The 14,005-nt window shown below is 43.2% G+C and overlaps 1 protein-coding gene across 6 annotated transcripts in view; it reads left to right on the forward strand.

Moving 5' to 3' along the window:
- Nucleotides 1-389: 389 nt before the first annotated feature.
- The window catches only part of MSANTD2 (Myb/SANT DNA binding domain containing 2), a 29,097-nt gene continuing 15,481 nt past the window's right edge, over nucleotides 390-14,005 (forward strand). For 4 of the 6 annotated variants that reach the window (XR_004351118.1, XM_032640458.1, XM_032640459.1 and 1 more), the window contains exon 1: nucleotides 390-1,199. Coding sequence is in view for 3 of the 6 variants with exons in the window: in XM_032640458.1 (XP_032496349.1) it covers nucleotides 438-1,199 (762 nt within the window). In the remaining 3 variants the exon portion in view is untranslated. Of the gene's footprint in view, nucleotides 1,200-7,605; nucleotides 7,611-14,005 lie in introns of those variants that run through there. The other 2 variants (XM_032640460.1, XM_032640464.1) reach the window with 2 other exon arrangements.

Genomic DNA, 14,005 nt, shown 5'->3' on the forward strand with positions numbered 1-14,005 from the left:
AATAAAGACATCTAACTATTCTACAAATCGTCACACCCACCCAGATTAACTAGAAAATAGATCGGAACTGGAATCAGAGTTGCTCTTCAAATAATGCGCTTGGATTTCTTGAAAAGCTACGCCGCAGGAACTCTAACCCTGGTCCCCAAATGCTTTTTAAAGTCTTCCCCAGAAACCCTCCCCCGGCAGCCTCGGCGCCTTCCTAGCTGTGCCCTGCGCAGGGCTCCCCAGCCTCCGCCCTGGACGTCAGCCTCTGCACCCCGAGGCCAGTTCCGAGTGGGGAGCGGCAGAGCGGAGGGAGAGAGGCGAGCGAGCGAGCGAAATGGTCAAGTCCTCCTTAACTCTGGGCCCCCTCGCGGGCCTCACCCCTCCTCCCAGGGGCTGAGATTGGAGAGGAAGTGGGAAGGCTTCAATCGGTTCCTCACACCAGCGCCCTCATGCCCCCACCCTACTCCTCGGCTCGGGGCTTCGGCGCGCCTCACCGCCGCCCCTCGCCCCGGGAGAGAAGCGGGCGGCGCGGCCGGACTCGCGGTGAGAGGCCTGGGGCGGCAAGCGGCCTCCGCGGGGCCGCCAGGGCCCGCAGCCGTCCGCCCGCTGGAGAGCCAGGCCCGAGGGCAGCCCCGGAGTCCGCGGCGGCCGGATGCGCGGGCGCGTCACTTCCGGGCGGTGCAGCGGCGGCCGCTTGGAAGATGGCTGCGCCCTGTGGCTCGGAGCTGCCCGCCAACTCGCCGCTAAAAATCCCGAAGATGGAGGTGCTCTCCCCGGCTTCTCCTGGTGGCCTAAGCGACGGAAATCCATCGCTCTCCGACCCTTCCACGCCTCGGGGTGCCTCCCCGCTCGGGCCGGGCAGTGCGGCGGGCTCGGGGGCAGCGGCGTCCGGGGGTCTCGGGCTGGGGCTGGGGGGCCGCAGCGCCGCCTCGTCCTCGGTCTCCTTCTCCCCTGGTGGCGGCGGTGGCGGGGCTGCGGCAGCCGCCGCCGCCGCCTGCCGGGGCATGTCGTGGACGCCGGCCGAGACGAACGCGCTCATCGCAGTGTGGGGCAACGAGCGGCTGGTGGAGGCGCGGTACCAGCAGCTGGAGGGAGCCGGCACGGTGTTCGGCAGCAAGGCCCCCGGGCCAGCCATGTACGAGCGCGTGTCCCGGGCCCTGGCCGAGCTGGGCTACGAGCGGACCCCGTCCCAGTGCCGGGAGCGCATCAAGGTAACCGGCCGCCCGGCCTGGGGCAGCGAACCAGAGGCAGAGAGAAGGCGGGGAAGCGGGCCTCGGGGGCGGGGGCCGGTCTGAGCGCAGGGCTCCCCTCCGGGGCCCGGTGGGCGATTCGCATCTCCTCCGCCTTTTTCTTCTCTCCCTGGGAAGGGGGCTTTTTTCCAGATGGCCGCCAGCCCGTAGGTTTCCTGAGTTTGAAGTTGGGCGTGCCTGCCGCCGCCCCTCTTTCTTGCCAATTGAGGATGTTCTTGCGCTCTGAAGTTGGTAGTTTCTCATTGTGCGGCGGGCGGCGGTCCCCGTGCTGCCCGCGCCTCTCGCCCCCACCGCTGGGGCCCCTCGCTTTGTTCTAGGCCGGGGGCTCCTAGGCAGAGGCTTACCGGCCGGGGCGGGATGGAGCAAGGGTAGAAGAGCGGGGCCGCTGAGCCCCCAGTTTAGGAATTTTCAAGTGAGTGGCAGGGGCAGAGCCGTACGAAAGGCGCCTTCGGACGATGGCCTTTGTGTCAGTCGTCTTGCTTCCGACTTGAGCTTGCTTCTAACTCGAAGAGCGACCAAGTCTTGAGGTGCTTTGGAGAATTGGAAAGACTCGGTTGTAGCCAGATAGTGTATTGCTTTCTTGGAGTTAGGAGCACACAGTTAGCCTGGCTGGTAGTTGGTCTGGAATTTGGAGTGTGATGCTTGCAGAGTTAGGTTGGTTTGAGGCCCAGCTATGTTTCTGACTAAACTCCTTCTTGAAAGCCCGTTTTCCCCTGCTTTAGCTGTTGTGCCGGCTGCGGTGACAAGTAAAGTTCTCACTGTGCATCTGGCCATCCTTGTGTTAATTTAGGCTAGAAATTTCACCTTCAGCCGGGTTATCGTTTTGCTCTTGCTACTGACTTTTAATCTAGGAGTTCAGATTTGTAGTCTTGGCAGATACGGAGTTGTTTTTTAGGTAAGCTGGTTCCCTCTTCACAGTGTCTGCTAAAAGATTCTGGTAGGATTCTTTCTCCCAGTTTTCACGGAACTCCTTCTTGTTCAGAGTTACAGTATCTGTGTGCTTCTGGCAGGGATGACACTTTTTGGGGAACTCCTTGGCGGGTAGAAACCCAGTGAGAACTATCATACTCACACTAGAGAAGGAGATTGCTCCAAAGTTCCAGAGATCTTGGCTCAAGTAGTGCTCATCTGAGGACATTGTTGCTTAGAAAATTTGGTCCAGAGACCAAGATATTTCAAACCTATTAACTGTTGTTCAGGGAATTTGACACCCATTTCTCACTTACAAAACTAAATTGGTTTACTGATAACATGTACCTCTGGGTTCCGTCCCCCCCCTCCCCGCCTTTTTTGAACAAGGATGTTATTAAAGTGATGGTTAATAGGTAGGATTCAAGTAGTAGCTAATAGTAGCCACTGTTCTCTGAATCTCACTTGTTGTTCTGTTCAAGGTTAAATTTGGGGGAGAGTTTTTGCATTGTACTGTTTAGCATCTATCCATGAACTTTTCTTGAGTTTAGAAGTGCACTTTAGGTATTTGTAATTTTTCTAGCTTTATTGATTTTTGTCCATAGAAATTTCCCAATCAAAAGGAAACAGTGTCTTATCTAAAACTCACTACTTATAAATCTCACTGATGATAAAACTGTTTCTCAAATAACCAGGAGATCTTTAGTTGGGTTGCATCTTTGTCTGGTTATGAGAAACATAACCTAAAGCAAGGAAAGGAGATAAAGTGTCTCTGAAGAATTTTTAAAAGAGGATTGTCTTATCTGTCTCCAAACAGATAAGATCAAATTGACCTCAAGCTCTTAGACTATTTTGAGACTATATAGATGATGGTGATGGGTTCTCTGATCCACAGCAGCAGTTGGCAAGGAGGGTAGATAACTGTTTTTTGTTTTCTTTTTTAAGTGCTCTACTCCTTAAGTCTGATTTCAACCAAGGAACCAGACTTCTTCATTAACAATGTAGGTCTTTCCTGCCGGAATTATAAGCTCCGTAAGGACAAGTTCTGGTCTCTCTTATTCACAACAGTATTTCCAGTGCCTAGCACATAGTAGGCACTGGATACATATTTGTTAAGTTCACCAAATAAACTAAGTCTAGAAGGAGGATTTTGGAAAGTATAGAAATCTAGAGCAGTGTTACTCAAACTTTAACCCCAAAACATAGACTTTGAAACCCAATTTGAAAAAACTGCATTAAAAACTAAGCTCTGTCCCTCTAGGAGGCTTAATATGAATTATAATCTTAAGCATAGAAGGACATGTAGTCACTGAAATCATAGCTTTACACAATTATGAGGTGGATCCAAGTACTCCAGATTACATTTATGAAAATAAAAACACAACCTTAGAAAATTCTCAGAGAATCCCAAACCCCTGAAACAAATCTTTCGAGCCTAGTTTCAGAAATGCCAATTTAGAACAAGTAATTCAGAAATCTCCTTCACTTTATCGTGTTAATGAGAACTGCAAAAAGAAATTAAGTAATCCTTTTTGCTTTAGAATTTGAAAAATAGAAACAAAGTAGTGCAGTAAGATATGGACCTGGAAACACATCTTGTTTAGGCTAATGTAGCTCACTTAAGTGTGAACTCATGTCAGAGGCACCCAGGGAAGGAACACCATGTGCGTCAATTACATTTCTGGTCAAATGTATTTAAATATCTATCAAAATTCAATTATGTAGACCCAGTAAATAATTTCTTCTAAATTTGAAAGGAAGCATGATACATAGTAACTTCAGTTTTTCCCTGAAACTTGCCCTTAATCATAGTTTCAATATATTGTTGTAGCATCCTTCACCTCATCATGTGAAGGCAACAGCAAGCTGAGTCCTGTCCCAGCCTCTTCGCAGACCACCTTCCTGGGTAACCTTAAAGCACGTCACTTCCCTTCTCTGGACTGTGCCTCAGTCCTCTTATCTATACAGTGAAAGTATTAAAGTTTTAAATATTGAAATTGAATTAATGACTCTTGGATTTTGCTACCAAAGTACTATTTTTAAATACTCTCCAAGCGAATATGTATATTTCTAAGCACACAGAATATTAACTTAAAGTCAGATATAAACTTTTTTTTTATTGCTGCAAAGACTTTCATTTTGAAGTCTGACATGTCCTGTTATTGGTATTTGTTCAGCCATTTGGATAAAATGGATGTGTTTGAGACTGCCTTGCTACACGTTATTGTTTGATTCTAAAGTTTTGTTGCTTTTTGTTCGTTTGCCAGAAGAAATTTAGTCTCCTAGCAATTTCAGCCTAATTTTGGAGTCAGATTAACAAATAGGTGGTTTTCTGTTCTTTTCTGTAGACCTTGTCTTCATATCTCCATTCGCCAAATACTTGAGTGTTTACTGTCTGCTAGATGTTAGGACGAAGAAAAGAACTGTAATGTACAGTCCGAGAGCCTACAGTGCAGTTGAAGTCTGTAAACACACAACCAAAGTTAAACAGCTGTACAAGACAACACAGGGGATAGTATGCTTGATTGAGTGTCGAATGACAGAAGCAGACAATAAGTGTGATAACTGCAAAGGAGGGAGAGATCTCAGCACAGTCCATGCTGTAGTAGTTGAAAGACCTATCTAGACTTGGAATTCATGAAAGCATTCACTTCTGAGCCAGATGCTGTATTCACAGTTCAGTCAGCTAATCTGATGCACTGCAAAACCCATTCTCAAGTCCCATATTTTTGGGTGCTCTCCAAAAATTTGCCTCTTGAGGTTTGGCTTTATGTCTTTGAAACAGATGTGTACTTTTAGCTCTCCCTCAAGTTGAAATGCAAGGTGATTGTATGACCTGAAAAACTTGTTTTTGCTGGATCAATGCTGGTTGCCCATCAGGTAAATTTAAAAGTGGTAGGGAGTCTTCTGCCTAGCAAGCAAGATGATTAATCTTTTAGGGACTTTGCTTAGATCTGTTCATCATAATTCATCATAATCTTTGGAACAAATATTGTACTTTAGCAGACAAATCACAGTATAGTATATGTGGTCTTCATTTTAGCTATCAAGACTTGTCATTATTTGTCTGTGAGAACCAATAGGGCAAAGATAACTTGGAGCCCAAAGATACCATTGTCCCTGTTTAAGCATTTTAAGATTGTGTATCTCTGAGGACTCTTCTCTGGTGTTTGCAGACAAGACTTTCCTTCTGCGTTATCGTTGAAAGATTTTCCAGAAATACGGTATACCACTCAGAGAGTTCGTAAGATTTAGTGAGATTTGTCTCCTTCCATTTCTGTTATTCTGAAGTCATTGCCACCCGAAAGCTTGTGTGTTCCAGTGTTTTTGTCTGCTTGTGAATCTGACAAAGGCTTGATATGTATCCTAAAAGAATAGACCATCCTAGACTCCTAGCCACACATTTATATTTAGGCTTTCAGTTTTGGAGGTAAGGGATCTAGTAAGCACATGTTAAAACTGCATGAACAGGCAGGCATCTGAGTTTATTTCCTGGCATTTTGGGAAGCCTACTGAAGAGTGGAGTGAAATATTCTGGATCCTTCATTAAGAAGATATATAAAAGGAAAAAAAATTAGAAAATCCATAGTACAAAACAGTGTAGTTCAATAAAACTTCCTGTAATGATGGAAACGTTCTGTGTTTGCTGCAGTTCCGTGTGATAGTCACCAGCCACATGTGGCTGCTGAGCTTTTGGAATGTGGCTAGTGTGTTTGAGGAACTGAATTTTTAATTATATTTCATTTTAATTAATTAATTTTTAAATTATAAATAACTACATGTGGCTGCTAGTGGCTACCATATTGAACAATGTAGGTAAAAAGTTATTATTCAGAATATTAAAGAAGTCTTTATTTTATGAAAGGATTCTCTTGACTACACACTCAAACCTCCAAAAGGAGCTCAAAGTTTCTTCTTCTTGCCCTCCCTGTCTCTTTACCCCTGAGTAGGAGGAACCTCGTAGAAGTCAAGAGATATGGTCCACCATCACAGGAAGAGGAACTTTTCCTGTAAGGAATAAAGTATTATAACCTCAGTTGGCTGGAGCAAACCATGTCATATTCTTGGTTCTCTAGGACAGTGCTGTCCAATAGAACCTTCTGTGGTGATTTGAGTGTTCCGTATCTACACTCTCCAGCAGCCACTGTGCAGTAGCCACTGGCCACAGGTGGTGATTGAACACTTGAAATGTGACTGTGAAACCAAATTTTTAATCTCAATTAATTTAAATTTAAATAGCCATATGTGGCTAGCTAGTGGCAGTTACATTGGCCAGAACACCTTTGGAATAATGGTGATCAAACTTTTTTGCTTATGTACTCCCCAAAGAGTTTTGAAATCCGTGCACTCTTGAACATTTTAAAGCTGACATTAAAATTTTTTCGTCACATGTTTGAAAGTTTATGGGAAATTAACAGGATATAGGACATATTAAATCTAGTATAAGATGAGTAAGATGAGAATTGGCTGTAAAATTTATTGAATAATGTACCCTGAATCTGAAAGATTCACTCCAATTCTTATCTATAGGTTTTATCAAATATACGTTGAAAATGTTGACGATCAGACAGTATTACACTTACATTTAAAAATAAACAATATCGCTAACCTATATTCCTCTGGCTATTCTAAATCCAGCAGCCAAGCTTCATGCCTAAAAAATACATGCAAGACTGAGAATGACAGGAATCCCTAAGGTTTAAGGTGCCTTGATCTGTCATTAAAAAAGGCATATAGGTACCACAATTAAAGACCACTGCTTTAGAACTTTGAGCGTCTTTTCGATATCCTTCTTGGCAGATGTAGAGGGCCTGGGCCCTCGAATTCCACTGCCCATGGGAAACAGGAGAGAGGCGTGGAGCTTAACGGTTGGCTGAAGTCCAAGCACCTGGGGGAGGATTTGGAAATCTTACCCATTCCCTGTCATCAGACTCATCTGACAGATTCATCACAGGGTTTCTTTAAATACTAAGGTCTGAAATAAGGACTTCATTTTTTTTTTTTGTTATTAACCAGCAGGTACTCGAGTGCCTCCTGTGGGAGGCCCTGGAAATACAGCAGTGTACCGTTTACTGCCAAGGCGTCCGCCTTCCAGGGCAGGAGTCAGGCTGCTAAAGCGCCAGTACTGTGACCACGGCCCGGGTGTTGTGTGGACATTAGGCTCATGGTGCCGCAGGCACACACAGGGAGGGCATGTGAATTTAGGCTTTCAGGAGGTGGATCGTGAAGGTGAGGGGGGACTACACTGGGCAGAAGAGAATAGAGATGGATCACTAGTTGGGGTAAAAGCCCAGAGGCAGCATGGCCTAGAGTGGTGCAAACTGCAGATACAGTGAAATCTATTTTGTCCAAGAATCCAAAGTTGGAAGCATCCAAATAATGCAGTTCCAAACATTTTAAGTGATCAGCTATTTAAAAAGTCATGCCTTTCCGTTGAAGAACAGTTTGCCGTAGCGCATGAAGGTATGTTGTAGACACCATGAGTGACTGGTGGTGTCATCAAGGACCTCGTCAAAGGGTGGAGCCGGTAGTTTTGGGATAACTGCGGACATACCAATTCTAGAAATTTATATGTTTTGATAAATAACTTTTATAGTTTGAATTGCAGTTATGTAAATACCCATTATCTAGCTCATTCCTTAATTTATATACTAGAAAGAAAAAACAAAGCAATGCATCTTTTTGAACATACAAGAAGAAGAAATATATTTTACCCTGTGGCCTAGTACTCACATAACATACATATATGTGCATAAATATATACATGTATATGTATAACTGAAACAAATTTCACAAAATAATAATGCTTATATAGCATTTACTATGTGTCATCCACTGTTCTTAGTGCTTTACAAATATTAACTTATTTAACCCACATAATGACACTATACTTAACTGTGCAGTACTCTCTGGTATGTTCCACCCTATGTGAATGCAGATCTTCTAGCCCCAGCGCCTCTTGAGTAACCTAAGTCTGCAGCACGTGCCGGCACCTGGCAGGGCCTCTTTCTCCAGCCCCCACCCGCCCCCACCCCCCCGCCAGTGCTTTTCAGCATTGCCTCCCCTGGCACCCCGGCCCCTCTGGTACGTCATCTTTCCTCTACCCCAGCCACACTCTCAGTGTCTCCAGAAGTTCCCTCACCTAAAACAGGTGCAAAGAAGACCTGGGAGGATGGGGGTGACCGCACCCACTGGTATTGGGCAGCGGGCTTACTCCTTGGGGACTGGCAGCTCAGGGTCACGTTGGTCCCCACGTGGGGCACGCCCCGGAGGCGGCAGGATGGAGGAGCTGGAGGAACTGGGGGAGGGGAGACAGGTTAAAAACTCACATACGGGGGCTAGCGGCTCCCCTCCCCCGCTCCCACACACGGACGCCCGTCACTCTGTTTGCCCCTCCCCCAACCTTCACACTCAGTCTCTTGGGGGAGAGACCTGCCCGACCTCCCACGGGTGCCTCTCACTTACCCAGCACATTGAGTTCTAAAGTCTTGCTGCTGTGACCTCGAACAGTGCCTTGACTGTCTTGCAAGTTCACGGAACAGAGGTAGGGTCCGGAGTCTTTCTCCTGGAGGCCCTGCAGCTGCAGTGACACATTCCGGGAGGGCATGGGGTAGACCAGGGATGCTCCAGGTTTGCTTGATGTGACCCCACTGATGTGCGCCAACACCTGGTGGGCGGGCGTCACACCTCCCCATTATTACTTGTCTGCTCTGTGCCCAGGGCTCAGCTATTCCCCCTCCCCCAAACTGGGGGTCTTCAAATGCCCCTCACCTGCACCACCCCTTCTAACCTCTACCAGCTCTCCATTCACCCCTGTCTCTCTAGCTACCGTCTCGCCAACCCGGGTGCTCTGCACCAGAACAGGTCCTGTTCCCCTGGGCGCTGTCTCTTCATCTCCCACTTGGGGTGTTTAGAAAGGTGCCCGCAGCTCATTAAAATTGCCCAACGTACTGATGGGCCAGAACCTGCAGTTAGATAAGAAAGGAATGGAAGAGAATGAGGTGAGATCAAGTTGAGAGATCATTGTGCTACTTTAGACTTAAGGTATCAAAACTCCAGAAACATCATTAATTTGGAACAGGTCATGTCCCAGATATTCTGGTGAAAAATTTTATACTGTGTAGTTCTAGACAGGTGGAGCCTAGGGTTTGAGGGAAAGGGTGAAAGGAGGTGGGAAGCAGTAAGAAATGAGACGGGAGACATAAACACGAGGTCAGATGATGGGCTAAGGAGTTTGGACTTTATCCTAAATTATCAAAGAATTTTCAGCTGGGGAGTGGCATGGTTCATCTTAGGTTCCAGAACTGGCTGTAAGGTGGAAAATGAATTGGAAAGGGTGAGACTGGAAGCACAGAGACCATTTAGAGGCTCCTTGCAGTGAGCTAGACAGGAGGTGAAATAAAGCAGTCGCAGTGAAAACGAAGAGAAGAGAACGGATTTCAGATATACCAAAACTAGTGGAGCTGTTTCGGAGAATCAGAAAATTCTAATTTATCGGATTTATTAGATCTTAACCTGGCATACAACTCACTATGTACTTCTCTACCAACTCACCCAGAGGATTCTTAGTTGTAGTCCTCAGAGATCATCACAGTACCTCATAGCCGAAGTTTTAAGAATTGGTTCTTTTTTTTTTTAGCCTTGCCACATGGCATGTGGGATCTTAGTTCCCCGACCAGGGATCAAACCTGTGCCCCCTGCAGTGGAAGCGCAGAGTCCTAACCACTGGGCTGCCAGGGAATTCCCTAGAGTTGGTTCTAGAACCCAATGAGATCCAACTAAAGCACTGTTTTAGGGCAGTCCTGTCTGTTACATCCAGGCTATATACAGACTCTCTTGATTGAGATCTAAAATTTCAAATGTTAATTGTCATGCAGGCACTCTGAAGTCTGCTCATATCACTAGGATGAGGTGGAATAGCAGTCCCCTGTCCCCTACCCTTTGGATGGTTGTATCTGTGTAATGTTTACAAAATGTTAAAAAAAAAAAAAATGGGAGAAAAAACTTCTTGAGTTTCAAAAACAAAGACCAGTACCATAAAAAGCTTTAGATTTTAGACAGTTGTTAGGATTGCCCATTGATTATTAGGTAGTCTTTAATTTTATTTCTGTTGTGGGGATTATGCAATGCGTTCTTCTGCCTGCTGTTTACCATTGCAAAAACTCCCTTCAGTGTTCAAAATGAATGCTTAATGACTCTGTACCTCGTGTGCTGCATATGTTACAAATTATCTGGGGTTTGTAATCTAAGTGGCGTCTCCCCCATATTGTTCTGAATAATTGAAAAATGTCTTCATATTGGAATAAGGCATGTATTTAAATCTGTATAATTCTTACCTATTTGTAGTTGAGAGAGTCCTTGAGAGCCAATGGAAATACTTTTTTTTCTTGGCACCAATCAAGTGAGTGTTACCTTGTCACTTAGTGGGTGGGATGTGGTGTTATTTCTTAGTAAAATACAGACCTGTGTTTATTCTCAGACATCTTAGGAATAACAGCCATCATCTTTTTATATATGTGTTCTTGGCTGTATTCATAAATTACATTTTTTGAGCTACCAAATAATACTTCATTCAATATAAAGTGATACAGTAGAATGGAAGTTATTTACCTAGATATGTTTTCTAGTTGCATTTTCTCAGCCTGTGTAAGATGACTTTGTTGTAATAGCCTGAATTTTTGAAACTCACAATGTTGTTTCTCTACTATCTACCTTCAGATTACTTCATTTATCCAAAAAGTCAATTATGTTTGTACTTGATATTAATAAAACCAGAATAAAGTTCATACCTACCAAAACCTGCTTTTATCATTATTATTTAAAATTTACAAATACTTTTCTCTAAATGGATAGAGCTGGTTTATGATTTAGAAAGAAGAGTGTGATAGGTCAAAAAGTACCTTGACCTTATATTTGACCTCTCAACTGCCACATACAGTCTTAAGGAGTTTTCATTTATTCATTCATTTAGTGAAAATCTATTGAGCCACTTCTGGGTGCCAGGTACTGGGAATACTTCAATGAATAAAACTGAAAAAAAACCCCACCTGTCTTCAAAGAGCTTATATTCTGGTAGAAAACAGTATATTTTAAATATGTTAATTCAAAACAACACAATTAGAAAACCGCTCAAATATGATATTCCTTTATATCAGCCTCATTGACCTTAGAAAGTTTGAGCTCTCTACCTTTCATTATGCATAAGAAATACATTTGCCTTGGCTTTATTAAGAATGATTTACATGATTTCATATTACACCTTCTTATTGTGATACGTTCAGTTGTCACTTTTACCCCTCCAAGCAGCAAAGTGCCATATTGTTGGTATTCATGCAGTCATTAGATAATAAGCACGTCTGTGCTGGTCCTGAAGGTGCAGTTTTCAGCAGAAATAGGTAACGTTCCTTCTCTTTTGTGCAAACTAGGAAACATGGTTAATAGTTGGGCTTGAGAAATTAGAGTTGTGCCAATTTTAGAACAATATAAAATATTTTTAATATAAATTACGTAAACCACATTACAAAATTAAGAGAAAAAAGCAAGGGAAGAATTTTACCTTCTCCACTGTAGCATAACTACATATCTGTGAAATGTTATTTTTCAAGAAGTGCTGAATCTGATTTTAATTCCAGTAAAATTTCCATGCACCAAAAATGAGAGGTCTACATGCTTTTTGTTTTATTGAACTCCAAGAAAATGTAAAGGTCATTTATACTTCTTATTTGATTCATGCCTGCCACCTGCTTCTTGCAAACAGGTTGCGCAGTGAGTGAGACCAAATCCTCACTCTGGATGGGTAGTTAGGATTCCTTTTTTCTCCCTTGTTTATGTATCAATGTGTTAGTCACCATATTCTTGCTAAGACTATAAACCTTTGAAAATGGTTAAATGATTGGCTTTTAACTATAAAAGAATAAATATGAAGTTGAAGCTGTGATGACAAAGCCAGGTGTTTATGAAACTTGAATAATGTGTGGCAAAAACATGTTTGTATAACAATGTTACTTAACATGTAACAAACCTAAATCTAAACTTTTACTTATAGATTTCACATGTTATTAAACATAACCAACTTTATACAATATTTTTTAAGTGCTAATAAAACTAAAAAACAGAAAAATCAAGTGAGCATTCTTTTAATATTGGATGGTGTAGTTCAGCTGAAACTTACCTGCTTTTCCAAACACGGTTCTGATACTGACTGCTACAGTAAGGTTCTTTTGAGTTTGTTATTCTTACCATGTGCTTAGTGATAAAACTTTGCTGCTACTTTTTCTCTACTTGAACTGACCTTTACATAAGGCACCTTGGTCTCCAAATGGTCGGACTATCATTTTTGTAATAATAACAAATAGTTAACATTTACTGAGTACAGGCTATTAAGCAAACACTGTTTTAAATGCTCTGCTTGAATTTTTTCATTTAACACAACAAATCTATGATGGAGGTACTGTTTTTAGCTCCACTTTACAGATGGAGAAATTGAGGCAGAGAGAGATTAATTTGTCTAATGTCACAAAGCTAGCAGGTGGTGAAGCCAGACTAAGGAGTGTGACTCCATGCTCTTAACCACTTGATTATACTGTCACCTTGTGAATTATCAGCCCCCCTTTATTAAAATTTGACAGTTGAACTAATATTTTGGCAACAATGAAATCATAAAGTCATAAATGCCAAAAATACCAAAATCACATAGCAACACCCAGATGGACATCATTGTGCTCATACATGCTTCTTGTCATAGAAATGAAAACACAAATTTAAAAAATTCTTGCAGATAATTCATGGTGTCCTAAGATTGTAAACACAGTGAGAAACATTGATTTGGAAGTCCCAAGGAAGAATTTAAAACAAATGTTGAAACATAAGGCTTTTATTGTAGAAGGCTCATTCAGTCATTCATTCAAGCCTTTATGTACATGATGGTATTTATTGGACTACCAGCTGCTCTTAAAGGAAGTAAGTTTGACATTATAGAAGGAGAAACATTTACAAAGTAGAATTACTTTTTGACAGTAAAAGTGGGTAAGGATGTGGCTTACCAAAGGAGGCCACGGAGTGTCCATTATTTTATGCCTGCCATTGTTCACCTGATGTGTAAATGATTTGGATACTCTTCTTGGAGATGATGAGGATGAGACACTGTCTTGTATAATATAGATATACAAATAAGGGAATATGCATATGAAGAAAGCTAAAAATAGAATCAGAAAATGAGAAATCAGAGTACAGGGAGTATAGCAGGTAAATATGGTTACTTCAGCTAAATAGTAAAACGAGCTATGAACTTCCCGGCAACCATGGCAAAAAGGTAAATACAGTGACTTTCTGTACTTTTCAATGTCTGCAGGAGAGAAGCATACCAGGTACTAGTTTTGAAAGCTAAGATGAATTTGCATTAAGGACACTCTGATAGTGACCTTGGATAAGCTCTTACCTTTCTCTTAGTTCTCTTTTCTTTTACATAGCGATGCATCACATATCTTCTGTGATATGTAATATACTGCCCGGACCCCTCCTCCAGGAATGAGACACTGGTGCATCTCCACCAGCTGCCTGGAGCACTGATTGGTGATGGCTTCTGGTTGGATTTCTCCCAGGAATTTCCCGTTGCCCAAGGTTAGGCTCCCTCTCCAGTGGCATCCGGGACCCAGTGATTGGTCAGTGCTGAAATACAAAGGTACAGCCTCCTTGCCTCAATCCAGGGCAACTCTGAAGGGTCATCCAGGTTCCATACCTCACTTTAGGATTAACCGAGGCCTCCGCTGCAACCGTGAGTTACTTCAACTCGTCTTTCTACCCCATCCTGCTCCTCGTTTGCTCATAAGTGCTGTTCTGAAGAGCCCTCTGCTCTAAGC

The sequence above is a fragment of the Phocoena sinus genome, chromosome 8, assembly GCF_008692025.1.
Source record: "Phocoena sinus isolate mPhoSin1 chromosome 8, mPhoSin1.pri, whole genome shotgun sequence".
In the NCBI taxonomy this organism is placed as follows: Eukaryota; Metazoa; Chordata; class Mammalia; order Artiodactyla; family Phocoenidae; genus Phocoena; species Phocoena sinus.